Genomic DNA, 24,430 nt, shown 5'->3' with positions numbered 1-24,430 from the left:
TGTATTTTTTTAAGCAAGGCCACTATTGATGAGATTTATCTGGCCCTACCACAGCACCTACATGGAATAGATGAAATAGATGGCTATAGGACTTCTGGGTGTCAGTGGGGGGGTGTGCTTGTCAGCAGGGGTTGTAGCTTGTAACAAGGAGAGGCTAGGCCAGTGTCCTAAGTAAGACCCCGAGAAATTCAGAATACTTGTGGGGAAACTGGTGGGCATCTTCCAGACACTCTTACTTGATAGGTACCTTATCTGGCTCTCCTGATGTTTAATAGCCCTCTTCCAGTGCTCATGAGTGTGTGCCTGTGTGCATGTGTGTATCTGTAGAACATTACATTGAAGTGATAGCTATGGGTAAGTAACAGGAAGGGTTCCTACCTTAAACATACAGAGACAGCTTTCTAGGTGATGATATGTAGGCGGAGGGCACAGAAGGTGCCAAGGGAGCAACTGCGCTGACTGTGGGCAGCTGCAGAAAGGCTAGGTGTGGGTATAATCTGATGGGTTGGGGCGTGCACAGAACTTAAGTGGTCTCTAGGTATTTTAGGAAGCGAGAGGAAACAAATCAGGAAAGCTCCCCTTGCTGGGAAAACCATTCTAATGCCCTGCGAAGAGCTACTTACTTGCCTACATACTTACATGTGTATACCCTGGTGCCTGCAGAGGTCTGAAGAGGGTACTACTATAGTCCCTAGTTACAGATTGTTGTGAATCACATTGTAGGTTCTGGGAATCAAACCTGGGTCTTCTGCAAGAACAAATGCTCTCAACCACCAAGCTGTCTTTCCAGCCCCTTATTTGGTATTTTAATATTTTACATATTTTTACTTTTTGGCATTTAGTTATATGAGTTTGATATTTGGGGATTTATAATTTTTATTGACTTAAGTAGCTTTTGCATTAATTTTAATTTTTGAGCAGGTTTTAGTAGGTTTATAAAAAAAATCGTGTAAAAAGATGGAAGATCCTGCCTTGGATTTTATTTATTCTTAGTACATCAAAAACAGCATTGTTACAAATTGAACCTAGTAGCCTGTTCCTTAGGTCCCAGTTCCAGGAATCTGAGGCAGGAGGGTCATGGGTTTATGATATATCTGCTGATGCTTGGTTATAATTTGTCTGTTAGTTTAGGGACCCTGGTGTCAGACGTTTACAAGGTTAGACAGTGAACCACTGCAGTCTTATTCAAAGTACTTTTCTCTGTCCTGAAAATCCCCTATCTGCTGTCTGTCTCCTCTTCTCCTGGTCCCTGAAAATCCCCAATCCTTTACTGTTTCAGAGACCTGATTTCCTCTGAGCATTATCTGGTTGGAGTCAGCCTGTACACAGCCTGTTTAAATTGGCCTCTACCATTCACAGCTCTGTGAATTTAACAACGTGATGGTAGAACATGTCTAGCCCGTGGCCAGCCGTAGGTCACCATAGTGCTACTCTGTATGCCTTCCTCTGGTCAGTCATCTGTTTGGAACCATCACTAACCTGTGAGGTTGGCCTCTTGCTCTGAGAAGTGTGCACAGGAGACTCAGGTTCCACCCACCTCTGCCTCCCAAGTGCAGGGATGAAAGGCGTGCACCACTACTGCCTGGCTATGAGTATTGGTTTTCACTTTACCTGGGCATCCCCTAAGAAGAGATATGGACGTGTGTCTGTCTTTACAAGAACCTAGCCCAGGCCCTCCCATGTTCTCAATGACTTCAGAGGTGTCCGACTTGGTATGCAATTGTTTTGAGTTTTTGAGTTGTACTTCCCTGATGAACAGTGACGTTGAACATGTTTGGTTGTTGTTAAGTCAGGTTCATTCTTCTCTTCTCTTCTCTTCTCTTCTCTTCTCTTCTCTTCTCTTCTCTTCTCTTCTCTTCTCTTCTCTTCTCTCTTCTTCTTCTTCTTCTTCTTCTTCTTCTTCTTCTTCTTCTTCTTCTTCTTCTTCTTCTTCTCTCTCTCTCTCTCTCTCTCTCTCTCTCTCTCTCTCNTTCTTCTTCTTCTTCTCTCTCTCTCTCTCTCTCTCTCTCTCTCTCTCTCTCTCTCTCTCTCTCTCTGTATTTAAAGCTCATTTCCTTGAGCTTTTTGTTGAAGGAAGTTGTTGAAAAAATGGCTTGTCCATTTTTTATTATCTGCTCTTTAGAATATTCTTTCTGGTCTCCCGCAGTGTCACTTCGTCACTGTTTGCCTGGAGTAAGCACTTCAATTGTTTTGAGTTACTAGAATGTTTGCTTGCTGATAAGGAGTGGCAGCCAATCTGGGCTCTTCCTGCCCCTTTAATAAGGCTTTCTTATTCTTAACTTTGCACTTTAGTGTTTTGCATACATACAGAGGTGGTTAGTTCTTGAGTGGGTGAATGCATGAGGACAGTTGAACAGATAACTGAGTGGGTAGAAGACTGGCTGGCTGAGTGATGAGTAGATGTGCACATAGATGGATGGATGAATGAATGAATGAATGAATGGGCAGGTGTGTGGATGGTACACGAATGTGCCAGTAGGTAGTAGATGGGGGAGTGACTGGCAGATGAGTCAGTAGGCACAGTTATGAGTGAGCAGCATGAGCTAGGTATGGGTGGGTAGGAAAGGAGATGAGGATCCCTAAATAGATGTCAGGAGGAGAATGAGTAGATGGAGTGAGTGCGGCTGCCGTAACGTGGGTTACTGAGCTTTCTATGTTGTATGATTGTGTCCACCTCTCATGGCACTTCACTGTTGGAGTTGTCATGAGCACTTGCTGAAAGCTGTAACTGTGCAATGTTTTGAGACATCATAATGCTAAACTTCAAGGCATGGTCCTTTTCAGGATAGTGGGCGTGGCTTTGCTCTTAGGAGGTGTGTGTTACGGTTCTTCTCTCCTGGCAGTAGCCCTCTAGCCAGGTGGCTTCTATTTTGCATGTATACATTTGACTTGCCCTTTAGTCAAGCATTGTTGTATGAGCAGAGCCTTTCCTGTGCTTGTTCTGCTCAAAGCTGGAGTTCAGATTCTTAGATCCAGATTTAAGCAGCATTATTTTAGAGCATTTTAAAATTTACTAAATTAGATGTAGTATAAATACATTCTGAAAGATTTTTTTTTCAGATAGTATAAACATGTAAAATCACCAGCTCCCTCCTCTCAATTAAAACTTCCCCTCCTATGAAATTTACACGAATAAGTATTTAGATACAAATGGGAATTTGTAGTAGTATGAATATATAATTTCTTCTACATCTTTAGAATCACCTCATGTATAGGCTATCATTTTCGTCACCTTTCCTGTATACGTCTTAGAAATTAAATAGTAAGAATAGAAGCTGTTCTCATAACTAACATGCTCACAGCTGATAGCTGATGGTAGATCAGCCCCCCCCCCCCAAAAAAAAGGGTTCAAGCCAGCCATAGTGGCCCATGCTTTTAAAAAATGCCAGCAGGAGGCAGAGGCAAGCAGATGTCTTTGGAATTGAGGTCACCCTGGTCTACATAGTAAGATCCTATCTTAAACAACAACAAAAATGGATTAAAGCAGAGAGGTATAAAGTGATAGACAGCTTCAACATAGAAAATTTAGACTCACTCCCACCCCCTCAGGCTAGCCAAAGCCTTTTCTTCAACCCAGATCCAAAATGCATCATTTATTCTTCTCAGAATCAAAGCAGTGGGAACTTAGGATTCAGACTGCTGTGCCTCAGCCGTGGCTGCCAGGTCACACCTCTTCAATCAACCTAAAATCCAGCTACCTTTTCTGGGTGTTTTGAAAGTATTCTACCTTTGTTTAGGTAGCCAGACAGCATTTCTCTAATGTACATAATTGCTAATCAGCCGCAGCTCCAGCAAGCAGACCTTGGCTGGCCTAAGGTCACCTTACTCTAACTGCTTACGCCCCGTTCTGTGTGGACTACAGGGGTGGGGTTACACTGCTGCAACAAGTTGCTCATAAAGAGTTCACGAAGAAGTCTCGTAAAGGTGGGTAGGCAGGTCAGGTGGAGCACACAGAGTGGAGGCTCTGGAGCTTCGGCTGTAAGGATGAAGAAGGAGTGCTTAGAGGCTGAGCATGAGCAGGACAGCTCTCAACAGTGAGCTTAGCTATGTATGACAGTCGGTAGTCATGGTGTGGGCACAGCTCGCTTCCCATAAACAGCACATGTCCCTTGGTTAGGAACGTAGCACACTTCTAAAGGTTCTGCCTATGCTTAACGTCTGGGGTGACCACGATTGACAGCGTAGGGATCGGTACTCACCAGACCTTTGTGCTTGCCACACTTCAGACCTGATAACCCTTCACCTCTTCCACTCACACAAAGTCCTCAGAATTGCTTGCAATTTCTTTTCCCAGAGCCACCACAGTACGTTATAAAGGGAGAAATCTCCGGATCAAGGCACCCATGTGCCGAGCCCTAAAGAAACTCTGTGATCCAGACGGTAGGTATCGGGAAGGGGTAGCGTATCCTGTATCTTCCATGGTAGTTTTGGTCCATGATGGGCAGCATATAGTACTTTGTTACTGACTCTGTTTAATCTCCTCCTGTGAGTAGAGAGTTCTTGAAGTGACATCCATGTGTCTAGTAAGAGGCTATGGCAACATGTTGACAGGTGGGTTGATAACCTCAGGAGTGAAGCTCTCACGGCCCCTTGATGGCCTATTCGTGGGTCTGCCTTTGCAAGTACAGAGTTCACCAAATTGAGTTTGACCCTTGCTAGGACTCCTCAGTCCTCCTTTTTTCAAGGTGTAAGGCAGCCTCATCTCCTAGTTCTCGTTTCCCTGTGTTTTTCTGGCAGAGTTTTGTTTTGTACATTGAGGTTGGTCTGCACTAGGCTTTCATGGTCTCCGTTTCTTAGGTCTAAGTGATGAAGAGGACCAGAAGCCAGTGCGCCTACCCCTGAAAGTCCCAGTAGAATTACAGCCACGGAACAACCACGCTTGGGCACGAGTACAGAGCCTGGCCCAGAACCCACGTCTCAGGTGACATTTAGCATGAGGAAGGACCTCAATACCAGGCAGGGCATGAGATTTTGGTGTCTGGGTTTCTCTCAGGGAATTCTAGAGAAACAGATTTTGTCCTCACATGAGGACAGGGTATAGAGGTGACACTGTCATAAGAATATTCTCAGTTGGAGGGTGGTCTTAAGACCTTGAATTGTAATTCTACCAGGCAAGTTTAAAAAATATGATTGCTACCGCCTGCAGAATCTTCTTTCCTGTAAAGCTCCTACGTTTCTTTCTCACTGGTTCCCCAGAGATTTTTGGTTAATTTATAAAGCACTGCTATACCTTTGGTCCATTTCCCACTTACATTTATTAAGCTAAAGCAAAATTCATACCACATTGAATGTGCTGTATGTTTGCAGTTAAGTGTCTTAGTGTGCTGGCTGTGTTGTAAACCCTCTGTCTCAGCCGACTTCCAGCATATGTCATAGACCCATGTGCTGCTGTTGTCTGTCATTCTCTCCAGTGCTCGTCTCGATCCCAACTGCTCTCAGTCTAGCCTTTTCTGGACATCTCATGTTAGAGGACCACAAGAATCTGGCCTATTCGCCATCTCCTATTGTTTTGAGATGCATCTGTACTATAGCATGTGTCATAGCATGCTTCATCTCCTCTCTGTGTGCATTTTATTTTCTTAGGGCTAGCTAGGGGTAGCTACGTCCCTGGAACCTTGACAACAGAGCACTGACAGAAGGGTGATGATGCTTTCGATGCTCACAGCTCACATCCTAGCTGAGCACTTGCACTGAAAAGGGTTCCTAGACCTCTCTGTTATTTATAGCTTTATGTGAACCTACAGTGATTTCAACAGATGGGATGTAGATTTAGGAATAGGAGCCGAATAAGCTGTAGATTCCCCCTTCCGGTCCCTACTTCTCTGTCAAGTGAATTTGGTACATGCAGTCATTAGAACTCTTCCAAGGGTGGCCTTCTATAATCTTTTTTTTATTTCATAGGATGATTGTGGAGCTACATAGAAAGGTCTCTAGCCTCATTGAGTTCCTGAAGCAGAAGTGGGCACTCCATGAAGTACGAATTGTATCTTTTTTCAAATGAAGCAAACCCTCCAAACCTGTCAGTTATTCCTGCTTGAGAATGAGATCTTGTTTTCTTCCCATTGCTGTGGGGCTCCATGAAAGCCCAACCCTCTTGGGTTTAGGTAGGGAGCCCTGCCTTGGAACTACTTGCACTACTTGATTGTACTCAGTGGCCACCTAACTGGTCCCTGGGATGTGGCCTAAGTATCAGTAGATGTGGGATGTGGGAAGGTATATATACATTTAAGCCTTCTTTGTGTCCTTGGCTGTTTATTGGCCCTGCATGTTTTCAAGAATAGTTTCTGTCATCAGGCGTGAGTTTCCTGAGCACACTGAATGCCTGAGCCAGCATAGTTTGGTAGTAGCTGGAGGAAAGTCCCTAGGTGAGCTCCAGGAGTATCAAGGGGTTGGTGTGGCTCCTAGGGAAGAAGACCCTAATCTGCATCCATAGCTCTTCACTGAGGAGCACTGTGGTCACAGTGGAGTTGTTTGGAGTTGCTCCTTGACAGTGTGCCCAGCGGAAGACACTTGAGGAGAGGCAGCTGCAGAGTTCAAGCACAGTGCAGACCCAGGAGAAGGTGGCATTGCACCTGTTCCCAGGCGAGAACTGCACGCTGACACCACTACCGGGTGTAGCTCGTGTCGTACACTCCAAGGCCTTCTGTACTGTACACTGGCAAGAGGGTGGCCGGTGCAAACAGGGCACTAAGGACGGACACACACTGCCTCCAGCACAGATCCTTGGCATCCAGAGCGGACAGGGAATAGCCCGGGGCCAGCTGAAGTGCCAGAGGAGCAGTGGTGAAGGCAAGGGTGGGGGGCGGCTCCTTCCCACTGCAGATGCTTCACAGAGTTCAGGGGAAAGTTCCCCTGAGAGTGCGCCTGGAGAGGGAGCAGCTCCAAGTCTGAGCAGCCCAGATGCCCCTGACAGGCCTCATGGGCTCCAGGACTCTGGACCACAGTTTGAGAAGACCCCTGTGACAGCTCTTGCAGTGGGTAGGGACAGCCCTATTCAAGAATCTGGGGCCCTTCCGTGTTCCTGTGGCCAGCCCCCAGACTTGGAAGATGAACTCTCACTCCTTGACCCCTTTCCCCGATACCTGAAGTCGTGCCAGGATCTCATCATCCCAGAGCAGTGCCGCTGTGCAGACACACAATCTGGGAGAGAGCACCCTCCCCTTGGCAGGGTTGCTTCCCCAGAGGCCCTCATACCCAGCACCAGGGAGGTTGCTGACAGTGCTCCCCCTGGCCTGGACCCTCAGCCTGGCACTGATCCTCAACCTGACACAAGGCTTCAGCCAGATATTTGTACTAAAGAGCTAGCGAATGCATCCTCCGAAGAATCCCAGGAGAAAGGCAGCCCCTCAGAACCTCTGTCGTCTCAGGGACAGCCTGCTACCAGGCCTTCCAAGGAAGTTCCTGCCAGCCAGCTAGCCCAGCAGCTGCGTGAAGAAGGCTGGAGCTTGCAGACCTCTGAAAGCCTCACACTGGCTGAAGTCTACCTCATGATGGGCAAGCCGACCAAACTGCAGCTCGAGTATGATTGGCTGGCTGTGCTGGGCCCCGAGAGCCAGGCACCCACAGCACAGGGCCAGACTGCCCTATCCCGCTCCTCGCCTTCAGCCCTCCACCAACAACGCCTCCTGAGCTGCCTTCTGAGGCTCATCTCCACTGAGGTCCACCCCAAGATGGTGAGTGGTTTAGACCAGTTCAGGACAATAAGTTGTTTGGGATGAGCCGATGTCTGAGTGTCAATCATGTCTCTTCAGGACCCCAAAGGTAACATAATTTCCAGGGCTGCAGGTCTTTATAAATCTTGCCAGGGCTGATGGTGAAAGAGGCCTTGGCCTCAGCACTAGGAGGTAACCTGAGTAGGTTATCGGAATTAGCAAGCTGTGATGGGACAGATGCCAAGTTTAATAAAAGACTCCAAATTTGGCCCTTTGTGGAGAGATTTCGTATGGTCTCATGCTCAGAGGAAACCTGGGCAAACCTTTGAGCCAGTGGGGAAGTGAGAGGTTCTAGCCTTGGCTTCAACCGAAAGATAAGTGCAACAGTTTGGAACAGTTTTGTGGAAGATGCTGAGCCAGAAGTGCTGCTAAGGCTCCTGGCCAACGGCTTCAGTACCACTGAGCTCTTGCGAGGCACATTACCATCATCTCTCTCTCCATCTCACTATTCTGGGGGCCCAGAAAGGAACACTTAGTCGGAGACCAGTCTGGATTTTTTTTAAGAAATAAAAAGTAGAAAAGATTGCAGAGGCAGGGATAGTTATGAGGGTGTGGGTTCATTTCAGAAAATAGCCAAGTTCCTTTAGTGACTTATGGGGTCTGCTGAAATTGAAGACTTTGGGTCAGAGACAGGTCATCTGTCCTTTGTTTCCCTACTTTTTCTGCCTGGCAGAGCTGTTGTAAGCAAGCACCCCAAGAGTACTGAAACTCGCTGGCCAGAGCCATCTGAAATGCTCACTCTGAGGTGGGAATACTGCTATTCCAGAACCTAGATTGCCAGGAGGAAAGTGCGGGAACAGGGTCTGCTTGGCAGGATTGGACTTGCGCTGGTTGCTTGCACAGAGCAGATGAGGCAGTAGTGTGGACCTGGGTGTGTTGTGAAGTAACCCTAGTGAGACAGGGTGTGGGTGCTTCCGGGAAGAGTTGAGAATTGAGCATCTGGTCAGGTCTTCCTGAAGTTGATGAGTCCCCAGAATAGGTACAACAACAAAGAGGTGGAATGCCTTTGTGAGGCCCAAGGACTTGAAGGCATCTGTTTTTTTGCTGTCAATTTGTGTGTGAAAATGTGGGTACTCAAATGCCATGGCACATGTGGAAGATGGAGGGCAATAGTTCAGGAATCGGTTCTCCCCTCCCTCCCTTTTTTTGAGGAAGTTTTTTCTTTTTCTCTGTCCTATGCTTCACTTCTCCAGGCTGTTGGGCCTCTGAGCTGCTCTATCCTGTCGCCTCCGATCTTGTTTCAGGAGTTCTGGAATTATGGATGTGTGTCCTCAGATCCAACTATTTACATGATTTCAGCAAATCAAAACTCAGCTCCTCAGGCTTGTTCATGAAGTGCCTTTACTTGCTGAGCCATCTTGTTGGCCCCTGAAACCACCCCTTAAATGGCTTTTGACACCCATGAGGTTGGGAGCTAGAAAAAAGGCTCTTCAGCTGTGGCCAGTTTTCAGGAGAGACTGTTTCCTCCTGGTCACAGGAGTAGGAATTAGGATGATTGTCTCAGGCTAGCTTTTTTCTGTAGCTTTTCAAAAAGGCCGGCCTTTGTCACTCACCAGACATCTTCCCTGGGCCATGACTCGTGGGTAACACCAGCCTGTGGGCCCCTGGCCCCTCTCTCTGCCATAGAGCGGCTTGTCTGTTGTTACCACCACACCCAGCCAGTGGAAGCTAAGCTCTCTTGAGGAAAGTGATGCGTTGCTTCAATTATGACTTCACTCCCTGAGGATTTATAACTTTCCCCTCTCGTTTATTTATTCATTCATTCATTTATTTATTATTTTTTATTTCTTGAAGTTTTTCATTCTTTTTTGTTGTTGTTGTTTTTAAGATGCCTCACAACATAGCACAGGCTGTCTGGCTTGGAACTCCTGTAGATCAGGTTGGCTCAAACCCACATGAATCTGCATGCCTCTGCCTCAGAGTACTGGATTAAAAGTGTGCATTCCACATGTCCCTTAGTAATTTTACATCTCTGGGGAATTAGAATTAGTCAGGTGTGGCTACTCTTTATAATCCTAACACTTGGAAGGCTAAGTTGGGCAAATCACCAGAGGTTTGAGGCCAGCCTAAGCTATTTAGTAGACACATATATCAGCTAAGGCTACAGGGTGAAACTATTTCAACTAAGAACACCACCACTTAGGACATGAGAGATAGCCCAGCAGTTACAGAGGCTTGTTGCTTCCCAGAAGACCAGAGTTCAGTTCTTAGCAATGATGTGGATGTGTGGGGTATGATGTGTGCGAGTGACTTTGGCATTCCAAAGTTTTGCCACCATGGACATGGATGGCCTTAGGATACTTGTGTTAGAACCATTTTCTTGAACTGAACCTTTGTAATATTTGGCTGGTATCTTTCCAGGCTTTTGAAGCAAACACAGCATCAATGGCTTCAGTCAGGCCCACCCAGGAGGAACAGTCCACAACTCCACCAGGGAAGGTAGTGACCATCAACTCTCGGAGTCCCCGCTGTTCTCGAAACCCATCTACCCTCCGAAGCAGCAGGACTTTTCCATCTGCTTCTGCACCTTGCTCCCCAGGTACTTCAAGAGTATCCTGATGTCTCTGGTACTGTGTCAAAACTAAATACATGGTCCTGCTGTCTACCACCCATGGTCTAGTGGCCATAGTAAAGGGCAAATATCACCTACCTTTGGGATGATGAACACAGGGAACTGTTACAAAGGACCTAGTTCATGTGATAAGCTGAGGGTGGTCTGGTCTCACTGGAAGTTTTGTGTCAGAAACCTTCATAAAATACTGAGTGGCTTTAAACCACTAAGGAGGATTAGTTCTTTTTTTTTTTTTTCCCTAAGATTTATTTTATTTATATGCGTAACTGTGTTCAGACACACCAATAGACGACATCGGATCCCATTAGATGAATGTGAGCCCCGATGTGGTTGCTGGAAATTGAACTCGGGACCTCTGGAAGAACAGACAGTGTTCTTAACCACTAAGCCATCTTTCTAGCCTGAGGGTTAGTTCTTTAATCTGTAGTGTCTTGATTGGTTTTTTTTGTTTGTTTGTTTTGTTTTTTTAAACATCTAAAGCATTAGAATAAAGCAGTCTTCAGTTAAGATGTGTGCTGGCAGTTTAGTGCAATTTTAGAAAGAAAGATGGGATAACTTGCTTCTCAGTATATCCTTAAATTTCAGAGAAATACTGTTTAGTGGTACTAAGGGTGGTGAGCAGGCCATCACACATGCTAGGCGGTCACTTCACTGCTGAGCCATCGCCCCAGCTCCTAGGAAAATGAATTCTCTACTGAACACATACTCCCAGGAAGAGCACAGTCCTTCCCCAGGGTCGCTTCTGCCTGCTTTTAAGTCTACAGAGCCCCCTTTATTTCACTTCTGTAAGGGAGGTCCAAAGATAACAGTAATTTCTTTTGGCAAAAAGACATTTTTTTTAATAATACTGTTTTTCATTCAAGAACATTAATGGCTTTACAGTATCTCTTCTGACTTAATATTTTGTGAGCATTTTTTCCACTAAAAACTATCTTGTCTGCTGATCCTTCCAAGAGACCTGTGTGAACTCAGGCTGTGGTTTTGGAGACATGTCTGAGCAGTTGCTCATTTTCTGTTTTTGCTTCCTCTTTCTTCCCCCTTTAGGAAGCTGCCTCAGGCAATAGCACCTAAGCCATAAATCCCTGCAGATAAAGGCCTGTTGCCTAAAGTGGGCCAGGTGGCAGCTCTGTACCACTTCCCGTACCTTGTAGTGAAGTTTTAGTGGCCTAGCATTTTCTGTCTGATTGAGGATCACAGGCCCAGGACCTGTACTTTCAGACATGTGTACCAAGTCTGGCAAGCTTGGCCTGAGACCTCTGAGAGGCCCACACCAAGCTAGAAACCTTGAAGGTGCTTTGTAGCAGCGCTACCACAATGGAATTTCAGCAGTGTTACTGTGAAATAAGTATTTCTGTCCTTTTATTACTAGAACTGTTTTCTATAAAATAAAGAATTTTAACCAGGATCTATGTATGTAGTCTAGCACACTTTTTGTAATTGCCTGTATTACACAAACAGCTGTATAAGCACATAGCCATACTCTTTCCATTGTACACTTGTGACAGCTTTCTTGCTGCCTCGTGAAGTTGAATTATAGGGACAAGATGGTCACTGAGTGTAGCTAAGCAGCCTTTACAGAGAGAGTTTGCTTTCTTTTGGTCAGCTAGGGTTGCCCCAACATCCTTGCTGCTCAGAAGTCTTGGTCAGCTGTCCTGTCTTCTCTCTGAACATAGAAGGGGGGGGGGGGCTTCCACTCAGGAAGCCTGGAGTCCCGGTAAAATGGGACCAGACATCAAAGGAAGAAAGGCAGGACTTTACCGAGATAAGGTATATGCAGTTGAAAGGTGTTAGGAAACTTCTTTCTTGGCTTGCTTCCTAGTGGGGCTGCATTTGCCCTCGAGGAGGATATAGGTGTGTGTCAGCACATAACTCTTCTTTCTGTTCCAGGTTTGAGAAATCCCCCAAGGCCTCTCTTGGTGGCTGGTTCCTCCATCACAGGAAGCAGTGACTCAGATGGTGGCCTCTTTGCTGTCCCAACGACCTTACCACCAAATAGTCGACATGGAAAGCTCTTCTCTCCCAGTAAGGAGGCGGAGCTGACTTTTAGGCAGCACTTGGACTCCATCAGCGTGAGTGCTGGGAGTGCTGGGTAGGGTGGTTATGGTATACTTTGCAGATAGAATTTCTGTTTCCCAGGCTCATGTTCCTTCTCTCATAGATACAGTCAGACTTTTTCTCACCAAAGCCCAAGAAACTACGGAAACGGCACTTAAGAAAGCCACTGGTGGTCCAGGTAAGGGAACATTGCTTGAATCTGCATGGTTGCATTGTGTTTGTCAGTTCTACACTCTAGCTGCTGAACTGGACAAGAGAGACTGTTTTCTTACATGCCTTTGGTTTTCAGAGTGACATAGAGGAAATTCCTGCCCTTATTAATAGGAAAAATAAAACTTAAGAACAGAAAATTTAAAGTTATCCATATAAATAAAGACTTTGGTTGGCACTGAAAATTATTTATAGACATGGTTGTAGTTCTGATTCCCAAGAGTGTCCCAGCTTAAGTGTCTCCCATCTCTGTTAGAGCAATGTGGCAAGAGTCTGGGCTGGCAGAAGCCAAGGACTTTAGAACTGCAGTAAGTGGTAGGAGAACCCACAGATGCCACCTGTAAGCCATGGCAGACACAGGCTGTGCCTGGCACCCAAGAAAGAAGCCTCTCCAGATGAAGGGAAGTGAGCTGTAGTAATTGGGCCGTAGGGATTTGTGAACTAAGGTCCGTTTCCGGAAAACACGGATAGGCCGATTTTCTAGTTTCAGTCTCTTAGGAACCTTTCTTCAGGTCTGGTGAGGCAGCTCAGTAGAGAAAAGTACTTGGCCCGAGGCTTACAGTTTCACTTCCCCAGGGCCACATGCTGGGGATCCAGCTTGTCAAATTCAGTTTAAACAAAGTCGGCTCTACTCATGTCAAGCTGTGTCTACAGAGTCAATAAACAAGTATCACCTTGAGATTAGGCTGTCCACCAGTAGATGCTGAGCACAGTGACAGCAGAGTGAGACCGAGCTACAAAACAAAGGAGCACTGTGGGGGCCTTAGAGAGTGTGTGCTAAACCTTTTAACGTGTGTGCACCCACCTTTACTTCTCAGTTTAGCTTTGCTGTCTCTGATCTTTTGTCCTGGAAGTAGGAAAATGTTTCAAACTTGATACAGACTCAAGGGTTGCTGAATTCAGCATCTGAATAGTAATCCAAACCCCATGCATGGTCTAAATGCAGTCTGGTTTGTTTTATGGATGAGAATATGTATGGTGGCACCGTGTAAGTGCAGGTCGATGCATGTGGAGCCCGGAGGTTGATATTAGATGTCTTCCTTAGTGCTCTCCACCTTAAAAATTGAGGCAGTGCTTCTCACTTAAACTCAGACCTTCAAGACGGCTAGTCTAGCTATCTAGCTTGCTCAGGAAATCTCCTATCTCTGCTTCCTACAATGCCCATCTCCATGAATCTCCTATCTCCGCTTTCTCCATGCCCACCTGAAATTTGTGTGGGTTCCAGGCGATCTGAATTCCTGTCTTACGCATGCATAGCAAGTGCTTACTTCCTGAACCCTAACCCCAATCTGTCTCTATTATTTAAAAAAATCCATACTGGGCATTTGTGTATGTGTGTTAATTTAACTATCCGTGTGTGTGTGTGTGTGTGTGTGTGTGTGTGTATAGCCTTCTGTGGCTGTCCTAGAACTAGCATTATAGAGCAGGCTGGCCACAGACTCAGAGATTCACCTGGCTCTGCCTCCTGACTGCAGGTAATAAAGTCGTGTGCCACCTGGCTGACAGTTATGTCTTATCATCTTTATTATTTGCATTCTTTTTTTTTTCTCACAGAGGACACTGCTCCCTAGACCTTCTGAAAACCAGTCCCACAATGTGTGCTCCTTCTCCATCCTGTCTAACTCTCCTATAGCTGGTAAGGCCAGGCGCTCTGCCTCCCTGGGATAGCTTTCTCTATTACCTGAATGTGCCTCACCATGGGTTTCCATGGCTCTGTGTATGACATTTCTAGCATATCTCTGCTCGTTCTTCCAGCATACACTAGTTATACACTGTGTCCCCTGTGCTGCACCTAGCTGCCACTGTGGACAAGGCTCTGCCACTGACGGCAGCAGTGTGCCTTCTTTGGAAGTGTGCTCTGCTGTCTTTGTTGGCAGCGGCACTGAGTTTGGCTCAGTGGACTGGTTTCAATGTCTGCCTATAGAGCCACGATAGGCACTTAGGAAGTAACCATGTTGTTGGAGTGCGTGATCACATGTTTTATTTACATCTGTAAATGTAGTGGGTGTCCTGGTGCTTTGAAGCAAGTCTCACAGTGTCCCTCAGTGAGTACACATGCTCACTGATTCATCTTAATTAATCTCATCTTGTCACTCATGATCAAACCCTGAGCTGTGACAGCAGAGCACTGCTGTACTGCTGAGCTGTGTCTGCAGCCTGTAATAATCTTTTAAAGGTTTACTTACTCTTATGTGCATGTATAAGTGCCTGCATAGGCAGCAAAGGCCTTGAAGGCCAGAGGAGGTGTCAGATCTCCTGCAGTTAGAGGTGGTTATGAGTTACTAGATGGGTGCTAGGAAATAAACCAGGGTCCTTTGCAAAAGCAGCAAGTACTCTTAACCACTGAGCCATCTCTAGTCCCTTCATGATTTGATTCTTTTATCCTGTTGTGTTTAGTTTGTGTATGGATATTTTGCCTGCATGTATATCTGTGCAGCATGTGCTTGTCTATGTACAGAGGCCAGAAGAACATGTTGGATTCCCTAAAACTGGAGTTAGCAGGTGGTTGTGAGCCATCCTGTGAGTCCTGGGAACTGACCTTAGATCTTTTCTTTACTAGGAGCCTGTATGATTCGATCTCTCACTCCCCAAGTTAGCAGGTGTCTGCAGTGTTGAGTGGCTTGCTATGACCCTAGCTATGTCTGTGACGGAAACCCTCCATAGCTCATTGTGCACGGTAGAGTATGGAAAAACTAGTTGATATGCCTACATTTGTCTTCCTCTCACAGGGAGAGGCTGGTTCCGGCCCATCCAGTCTTCTTTGACCAAAGCAGCTCTGTCTCGACCGATAGTGCCCAAGGTCCTCCCATCTCAGGCCACCAGTCACCTGCCCAGTAAGTGATGCACACTGACAAGCCACTATGTGAGGTTCCTTAGTTGCTTTTTTTTGACATACATCTTTGTAATATTCTCTTCTTCTCCAAGGCATAATGTCTTACTACTTTGCTAAGAGTATATCAAATTCCTTGGCTCTTCACTGAAGAGAGGTGTGAGGGAGAACCTGTCCCAAGTTCTCTGGTATACATCATGGAGTGGAGTATTATGGAACAGAGGTTTGATATATCACTCCTGTTGCTAGGTGCCATCGACTTAGCAGCTCAAAGTGCTGGCATCATCCCTGGAAGTCCCTTGCCAATTTTAGATACTGATGGCTCATCTGGCATCTCTCCACTGTCTTCAGAACAAGCAACCACTGCCATCTCGGGGCAGGGTGACACTGGACCACACCAGAACAGAGACCCTGTTACTGCTGTAAGGGTGAGAACATTTACAAGGGCTATTTGGTGTTCCCAGTAGCTTCTGGAGTGAGGTCATATGTCTGGGTCACACTGAACCCTGTTGCACCTTTGGAGGCCTGATGGTTAGAGAAAACACTGAACCAGAGATACCAAGGTTTGAACACCTACCATGGAGCACAGAGTGGGAGGCAGTGAAGAGACATGTTTGCTGTGGGATTCTAAAGAAGCCATTGCTAAACCAGGCATGAGGGTATAGCTTTGAATTTCATCCCAGTAGGCTGACATCAATCAGCCCATAGGTCCCCACTTAGGAGGTACTAAGTGCTTGGTGGAAAACAGTTCAGATGGCCTTGACCACGCTATTTCATATATCTCCAAATGCCCTGACTCCTTTGCCTGTTGGAGTGGAGGCTGTGTTTGGTAGACCCCATGGAGCTCTGAGATTATGTGGTCAGCCTGTTACTGAACTGTGTAGTTTCCTCTTAAAAATAAATAAATGATTGTAAGTGCAGAGCCAACTATCTGAGAGTTGGTCTCCATCATTTCCAGCTTAGAGCACAATCCATTTCTTCACCTTTTTGTAGGGACACCGGCTTAACTGAGAACAGTTTTTCTTTGGTGCACAGCCAGACAAGTACTTTGGCTATTTTTCCAGCTCAGTGTGGCCCATTCAGAAGTCTTCTTGTTGTTCCAGGGCACTAATGACCCATTTATCAGCGTTACAAGACCAGAGCAGGAGCCAGTGACAGATGGTTTCCAGGTAGAGTGCATTCTGGGGCTTTAGTGTCCTCTCTCCCCGAGTGCATGGACCTGAGCTTTCCAGCAGTGTTGTCCTTTCACCTAACTTGGGTATTGCTATTGCTTCATGGGTGAATGGATTGTGTTGTTCCTTCTCCAGCTTCCTTTGTTAAACCCCATGTCTGAAAGGGCTGGGTTTTCAGCTGGTGGCTTTTGGAGAGTTTTTCTCCACAATGCTGACAGTAGGGATAGGCTCACCCTGCCCTGACTTAGCTTTCTTCTGAAAAAGTATATTTCCTGAGTGTGCTTCTCTCTTGGTAGAATGGTGGGTTCCTGCATTTCTTGCCGCTGCCAAGCTAGAGGTGGGCGTTGTACTCACTGTAACAAGCACTGATGGGTACCTTGGGTCTGAATAAGATTTGTTTCTTATTCAGGGATCATCTGTTCTGACCTTACCTGAGCTGTCCAAGGCTAATCTCCAGAATGGCCTGTCCATACCTTTGCCCTCATCAGAGAGCTCCAGCACCCGTCTCTCCCCACCCAATGTTTCTGCACTGCTGGACATATCCCTACCTGGTCCACCTGAGGATGTTCTCTCACAGGGAGAACCTGCCACACAGATCAGCGACTCCATCATTGAAATTGCCATCAGCTCTGGCCAGTACAGTAAGTACACATGGCCTTGGAAACCTTCCCTAGGCTCTCACTGAAAGGGCCAGACTTACAAGAAGCAGACCTGATCTGTCTAAGGGTTTGCCAAACCTGCTGGCCAATTTCCAGTGTAACTCTCAGTTCCGACTTTGAATATCTGCCACATAAGGTGCCTCTGCCTGGCTGTGGCAGGAGCAGTAACCGGTTACTGGGGCCACTAGTGGTCGGTTGAGTTTCTCCTGACCTTGAGGTAAGAATGGAATGGTTTTGAAGGCCCTTTGAAGTCTGGGGATGAGCTTCCTATTTGTGCATCTGGAAGATGACTTCCATGTTTTAGGTCGTGCTTAGCAAGTAGCTGCACAGAAGTTGACCAAGGGCCTGGTCTCACTTGTTCTGTGCTGGTGTTCCTGCTGGCAGTGGCACAGCTATTTTGCCTGCTGACATGATTCAGATATGCTTCAGGCAGACATGAATTCACAGCCTCTTAGCTCATGAGCTTGATGGGTCCCTGGCTTGCTTTTCTCAGTTGTAGGCTGGGAACTATGTGCACCCCATAGGATGGAGCCAGGAGCATCTTGTTTCCCATGGGACTGGTGCAAACACCATGAAAGTTATTGACATAGTACTGTGGGCACAGGGCCTGCCTGACCCTGCCTGCTATGTTTTGCATTCTTAAAGCATAAAGTTGCCTTGAAGGCTCTGTGATCCTTTTTTATAGACAGCTGCTATCCCTTTGGTGTGGGCCCAGTGCATCCTTGGTCTCCTGGACTCAGCAGTACACAGCCTCTGCCTCTTGCGGCTTTGCTCTGGGTTCAGGGAAGCATCTCTGACCTTCGTTTTTGCTTGACAGGTGAAGGGGTTCCCCTTTCTCCAGCAAAGCTGAATGGCAGTGACAGTTCCAAGAGTCTTCCCTCCCCATCCAGCAGCCCCCAGCCCAACTGGATTTCCTCTCCCACTCATGACCCCCAGTGGTACCCCAGTGACTCTACAGATTCCTCACTCAGCAGCTTGTTTGGTGAGTGTTTCTGGAGGACTCTTCTTTCCAAGGCTGGAGTTAGGCTAGACCTCAGCACTTTTGCTTGTTTCTCAAGTATTTATTTCTGAGTTAACTGAAACGTGCAATTTACCTATAGGAGAATGCACAGAGTTTCAGTTTGTAGTTCACTGGATGTCGACATGCTTGTAGACTGAGAGCCCTCAGCCCAGTACAGACTGAACATTCGAGTCATTCATGTGATTCCCAATGCCTTCTCCAGTCTATTTAGCCTTCCTAACCCCTTCTTACAGAGCTCTTAAAAAGACAAGCAGACCATCTTTATGTCCCAATTTCTTTATATATTCAGTAAGGTACTCTGAAGTGAACGTCGCAGCTGACTGGTGGAGGTGTTCTTGACCACATAACGGAAAATGATAGAATGTGTCTTCCTTCCCCCAGGGACAGATCCCATTCTGTCCTTAGACCTTACTAGATCACTTTGTAGGATAAAGTAAAATTGAAGCAGCTATGATCATCCTTGATGATAGCACTGTGCTTGGTGGGAGAGTACACAAACCAGTCTCACAGTCCATGGTTTGTGTTTGGTTTTGTTTTGGTTTTGGTTTTTTTTTTTGGTTTTTTTGTTTTGTTTTGTTTTTTCAAGACAGGGTTTCTCTGTGTAGCCCTGACTGATAGTCCATGGCTTTTTGTCACAAGAAACAATGCAAACATGAGGAGAAATTCCCTGCAATCTATGAAGTCAGAATCAAACTTAATGTCTATCAGTGAGGGTCTGCCACAGAGGATACAATATAGGAGGAGCTCGGCCTGTGGCCCTTGGGAATGATAAAGATGAGTGTGCACTAACACAGATGACAAAACCTATTGTAGCATGATGTCATGGGTAGCCCTTGACACAAGTGTGAAGGTGGAGACCTAGAGCGCCCTGACTAGGCTACCTGGACACTCATGCCTGACTCACCTTCTTTCCACAGCCAGCTTCATATCTCCAGAGAAGAGCAGAAAGATGCTACCAACTACTGTTGGGGCCAACAGCGGCACATCTTTGCTTGGCCCTAGCTTGTTGGATGGAAATTCAAGGGACTCCTTTGTGTCCAGGTCTCTGGCTGATGTTGCAGAAGTAAGTTCAGTGCCATACTCCTGAACGTTTAACTTTGCACCTCATTCTGGAGGCTATGGGGTCCTTCCTAGGTCCTGTGGGTCTTAAGCAATGCTCACTGAGACTTAAATGAGAGAGAACAGTATACCGGTCTTTAGTCTCTGAGAGATCTGACAGCACTTGGGCAACTGATGGCCCACAGCAAACTCTTAAGGACCACGTGTCCTTTGTAGGATTCTTAACTTGGGAAGCCTGGACTCAGGGTGTAGAACAGGTCCCTAAAAGCAGGAGAAGGTCCTTACCTTGCTCTGTGACCTTGGGCTGACTCAGTTACCTAATCTATAACATATCCTGCCATTTGGGAGTTGTAAGATGTTACTTTATCACCTTTTCTGCCCTGCCTATAGAGAAGGCCTTTTAGGGGGCATTTCCCTGTTAATGTGCTGTGGCTGTGACCCTGTGGAACTTAGGAAGAGATTCTGCAGTAGAGTTCTGTCCTTCTTCTATGTATGCTTTTCCACGTTTGAACTAGGTTGTCCGTCCCTGCAGTCATTCAGAGGTCCTCACGTTGTCCGTATGTGCCCAGCAAGGTAGGATTCCAGTGCCAGTACTGGTGGGAGGAGTAAGGACAGCTGTGGTGCTGGGTACAGAGCTGTAGGCATCACAAGAGACTTGATCCAAATTCACACCATGTGAGAAGGATCTTTAAGTAGCATTTCCCTGGATATCAAGGCCTTGGTAATTATTCCAGGAGAGTTTTATAGCCAGACACTTGAGGAAAAGTACAGGTGAAACAATATTCAAAATAGCTATTTCCTTGAGGCATGGAAGCATAAACCTATAATCCCAGTGTTGACTTGGGAGACTGAGGTTGGAGGATAGCTATGGGTTTGAGGTCAGCCTAGCATATAGAATGAGACCCTGTCTTAGAAAAACAAAACTAAACAATATAAGCTACAACTTTTTTCACAAAAAAATACATCATTAGCTTCTCATTTTTCAGTGGGGATTTTGAGACTGTTGAATTATAGTTTGCTTTGATGACTTCTGATTGAACCATGACATACTTGGCCGGTTCAAGACAGTGTTAAGAGTAGAGAGGTTGGCCGGGCATGGTGGCGCACGCCTTTAATCCTAACACTTGGGAGGCAGAGATAGCTAAGACCTAGAATCAGAAGGAAAACCTGCCTGAAGGAGTGGGTGGGGAGTGATGGAGGACACCTGGCACAGGTGTACAAACACAGATGTGCATATATTCACACACACAGACAAATACACACATAAATAAATAAAAAATTAGATACAGCCACACTGTGAATCTTCTCACATCATCTTTATGTGTTTGGGCTGTGTGTTCACATGGGTGTGGAGGCCAAAATTCCACAAATCTTCAGTAATTGTGCTCCATATTATGTTCTCTATTTCATGTAATCATATACTCTGTCGTCGTCGTCTGGTATGGTGGCAGTGAGGAGTCAGATCTGAGGACACATTGTGAGAATTGGTTCTCTGTTACTCTTTGGGCCCCAGGGATGGAACTTGGGTTGTCTGGCTTGGCAATAATCACTTTTACCCAGTGACGTCATAGTAGCCTGCTACTTTATGTTTTCAGACAGGAAGGTGAACCTGGAGCTCATAGATTCTGATAGGTTGATGGCCAGTGAGATTTAGGGGTCCTCCTGTCTGTGATCCCCTAGCTTGATTACTTACTTGTGTTATTCCCTGCTTTTCTGTGGGTACTAGGGATACAAACTGAAGACCTCATACCTTCATGGAGAGTACCTTACTGATTGAGCCATCTCTCTGGAACCCTCTCTTGTACAATGGTATTTCTCAAGGCTATTCACTATGGATTCTTAACTCACTAGGGCTCCTTGTAATGCTAAATGTTTCACACAAAAGACAGTTGTTTTCTTCCCACTTATCACGGATGCTGTGAGTCCCTGGTTCCTGTGAGATGGGCACTGCTGAAGCCTGGAGGTCAGAAATGCTGAGCCTCAGGCCAGCCAGATCCCAAGGCAGCATTGCACTTTCCCTCCCTGGTGCTGTAGCTCAGGACAGTGGGCAGCACTAAATAATTCTCACATAAAGGAGACACACATTCACCTGTACAAAGAGCCAGTATAGTTACTGGCATGTCTTGCTAAGAACTCACTTAGTACTGGAAGTATGATAACAATCATTTATGAGTACAGTGTTCTGAAGGGGTATGTGTGAAAGTGATGGGTATAGTCCCTGGGGAGAAGGGGATGAATGATTGATAGGACAAAGCCTTGATCTGCACTTGGGCTTGTCTTGAACTCATACTACTTTTGCCTGCTTCCACTTCAAAAGTTGTAGTTCCAGCAAGGATCAAAGGTCCCTGTCCTCGTGAGTGTTCCAGTCTAACGGAAAGTGATGGTAAACGATGGCCATTCCCTAGTATAATGTCCTTACAGATTTCTGCGTCCCTTGCTGTGGTTCTCTTTCCCCATCACTCACTGGGCTGAGCCTATGTTTTCTGTGTTTCTTGGGTAGCGCACCCTGCCTTCTCGGAGCCTTTGCATTGCCGTGTCTTTGTGGGAATGTTCGCTCCTTGTATGTTCATGGACCTTGTACCCACACTTGTGAGGCCCTGATGCTTTAGGGACCCTCATTAACTGTTCTTTGCTTGCTTTGATCTCTGCCTTCTCTTGTTACCATTGGCCTTTCTGTGGGCTGTCTTCCTCATGAGTATCAGATGGAGCTGCTGCTACTATAATCTCAGCATCTAGGTGTCTCATGTTCTCAGGGGCTTTCCTAGGCTCGTGTGTAGAGTGTGTTCTTACAGAAAAGTCCATGTGCTTAGACCACAAAGGAGTCCAAAATTCCTCGTAGAGCAGTTGGCTCCTTCCACTGACATTCTGCTCTGGTGGGGGGTCAAGCGCCTCTAATCAGGATGGTAAGCCGTCCTCAGACTGACGTCTCTTTGTCCCTTCTGCCTTACAGGTGGTGGATTCCCAGTTGGTGTGCATGATGAATGAGAACAGCATTGACTACATATCTCGGTTTAATGACCTGGCCCAAGAGTTGTCCATCACTGAGCCTGGCCGCCGGGAGGTTCTTTTTGATGGTGGAGGAGGTGGTAATCCTGTTGGTGACCTCTCTCAGTGACTGTGCTTTGTGACACAGCACAGGCATCCTGGAATCCACAAGGGAGGTCTACAGAGCTGGCCCCATGAATCTGTCTGCACAGTAGAGAAAGTCAAGCCTAGAATCCTGAGAAGACAGTGAACAAGATCACCTCTAACAGCATAACAATATCCACATGCAAAGGAGCAGCCTGTGCAGCAAGCAGGGGTTGTACCGTCCACAGAAGCCAGGACAGCTGACCTGAGAAGGGTAGACCTCAGAAATCCTTTTGGTGTCAGAGCCCTTGAAGTCCTGTAGCCTGTTTGGCATCCTGACTGTCTGTCTGTCTGTGTGTTGAGCCTTCCAAGAGGTCTCCTCCTAGCAAGAGACATGCCTGGTGTTCATTTTGTCTTTAGAGCTGTTATCCATGCGAAAGGAGGCCACAGCCACTGCTGCTTTCTTTCTGATATCCTTTTTCTACTTGGCTGTTCTGTCTGCAGTGATGTTGCAAGGGACAGTGAGTATAGACCAGTCTATTGCCTGGTGGTATCTTCAACCTAAGACACTTCCTGGTTGCCTTACCATGAAGCAGAGAAGGGTCCCAGAGCCATGTAGATAACGTTATCTTCCCAAGACTTCTTGACCCTCAACTAGTGCTTCCTACCCAAACCATCCAGAGGTTTGGTTTTGCCTGGCATGAGGAAGAGGGAAGAAATTTTGTTTCTTGGAGCTTGTATGGATGTTTTGTTTGGTCTTTCAGAGCTGGTTGGGAATGGCTGTCTTGTGGTTTAAGAATTGAGAGATATGGACAGGAACAGTAAGAGTCCTTTATCCAGGTGGCTCTGCTCTCTACCTGTGCTTAAGGCCTATCTCTCTCTCTCTCTCTCTCTCTCTCTCTCTCTCTCTCTCTCTCTCTCTCTCTCTCTCTCTCTGTCTCTCTCGTTCTTTTGTTTTTCGAGACAGGGATTCTCTGTGTAGCCCTGGCTGTCCTGGAACTCACTCTGTAGACCAGGCTGGCCTCGAACTCAGAATATCTGCCTGCCTCTGCCTCCTGAGTGCTGGGATTAATGTCGTGCGCCACCACTGCCCAGCCTAGTTCCTTCTAAGTGATCTAAGATACCATTCCTCTATATGGCCCGACCCCACCCCACCTGCAAATGCACTGCAATGTCTACAGATTTTATCCACACTTAAATTTTCCCTGTGTTATTGCTGGTATCTGAGGGGCGTCTTTGCCCCTCTCTTCCTATTCTGGGACCCAAGCCAGGTTTAGATGTCAGGGTGTAGGAAGAGCTCACAGCTTGATGATGTTTTAGCAGCTCTCTTTAGGAGCCCAGCAGTGGTCAGTCAGTTGTCATGCTCGGGCCATCGTGCTCAGAGTGGTGCCAAAAAGACTTCCATTCCCCTTCTTTGCCCTTTAGTAGATCCTTGTAACATGGTCACTCCTGCTGGACCTAGCATATCAAGTAGCCATGACTAATTCTTGTTGAACAGGTGACCCCTGTGCTAGCCCCTCACTGCTCACTCTCCACATACTAGCCAGGGCTGACACCCCTCCCACCACCACCCCCTTTTTTTTTTTCTGAGACAGGGTTTCTCTGTATAACCCTGCTATCCTATAACTTGATTTATAGACTGAGTTGGGCTGGAGATCCACCTGTCTCTGCCTCCTGAGTGCTGGGCTGAAAGTCATGTGCTACCACACCAAGCTTGGCGGGTCCTTTTTAACCCTAAAACTGCCGCCTCTGCTGTCCAGCTGTTCTAGCCTCCTTCCTTGCACAGTGCTACTTCAGACCCGCCTAGGCCCTTCCTTCTCTCTGACTGCAATGAAGAGAGATATGGGAATGCCCCTTTCGGGACACTTGATCCAGTTGTCTCACTGGCTACTACAAACCCTAGAGTGCAGGCTCTACTCCAGAAACAGTATAGGGGTTCTGGTACTGGTAAAGGATCTGTCCCAGATGCTGACATGCAGACCCCTACATCTGGTGAAAGTCAGACTGTTAGATGAGAAGAGCAGCATACGGTGCCATCAAGAGACTGTGGTAAGGTAGCCAATACGTCTCT

The 24,430-nt window shown here is 46.6% G+C and overlaps 1 protein-coding gene across 4 annotated transcripts in view; it reads left to right on the top strand.

The window, feature by feature from the left end:
* Positions 1 to 23,268, top strand: part of Cramp1 (cramped chromatin regulator homolog 1) — a 48,678-nt gene extending 25,410 nt beyond the window's left edge. For 3 of the 4 annotated variants that reach the window (XM_021221616.2, XM_029532999.1, XM_029533000.1), the window contains exons 7-21: positions 4,295 to 4,380; positions 4,798 to 4,921; positions 5,902 to 5,983; positions 6,501 to 7,673; positions 10,074 to 10,251; positions 12,172 to 12,353; positions 12,443 to 12,517; positions 14,104 to 14,185; positions 15,279 to 15,383; positions 15,629 to 15,807; positions 16,483 to 16,548; positions 16,961 to 17,192; positions 18,028 to 18,192; positions 19,149 to 19,294; positions 22,241 to 23,268. In XM_021221616.2, the coding sequence (XP_021077275.1) occupies positions 4,295 to 4,380; positions 4,798 to 4,921; positions 5,902 to 5,983; positions 6,501 to 7,673; positions 10,074 to 10,251; positions 12,172 to 12,353; positions 12,443 to 12,517; positions 14,104 to 14,185; positions 15,279 to 15,383; positions 15,629 to 15,807; positions 16,483 to 16,548; positions 16,961 to 17,192; positions 18,028 to 18,192; positions 19,149 to 19,294; positions 22,241 to 22,405 (3,040 nt within the window). In that variant the 3' untranslated portion in view covers positions 22,406 to 23,268. The remainder of the gene's footprint in view (positions 1 to 4,294; positions 4,381 to 4,797; positions 4,922 to 5,901; positions 5,984 to 6,500; positions 7,674 to 10,073; positions 10,252 to 12,171; positions 12,354 to 12,442; positions 12,518 to 14,103; positions 14,186 to 15,278; positions 15,384 to 15,628; positions 15,808 to 16,482; positions 16,549 to 16,960; positions 17,193 to 18,027; positions 18,193 to 19,148; positions 19,295 to 22,240) is intronic. The other variant, XM_029533001.1, reaches the window with a different exon arrangement.
* The last annotated feature ends 1,162 nt before the right edge of the window (positions 23,269 to 24,430 follow it).

This window comes from Mus pahari, chromosome 21, assembly GCF_900095145.1.
Source record: "Mus pahari chromosome 21, PAHARI_EIJ_v1.1, whole genome shotgun sequence".
In the NCBI taxonomy this organism is placed as follows: Eukaryota; Metazoa; Chordata; class Mammalia; order Rodentia; family Muridae; genus Mus; species Mus pahari.
The sequence above is the reverse complement of the archived record's forward strand: the minus strand, read 5'-3'. Positions and strand labels throughout refer to the sequence as shown.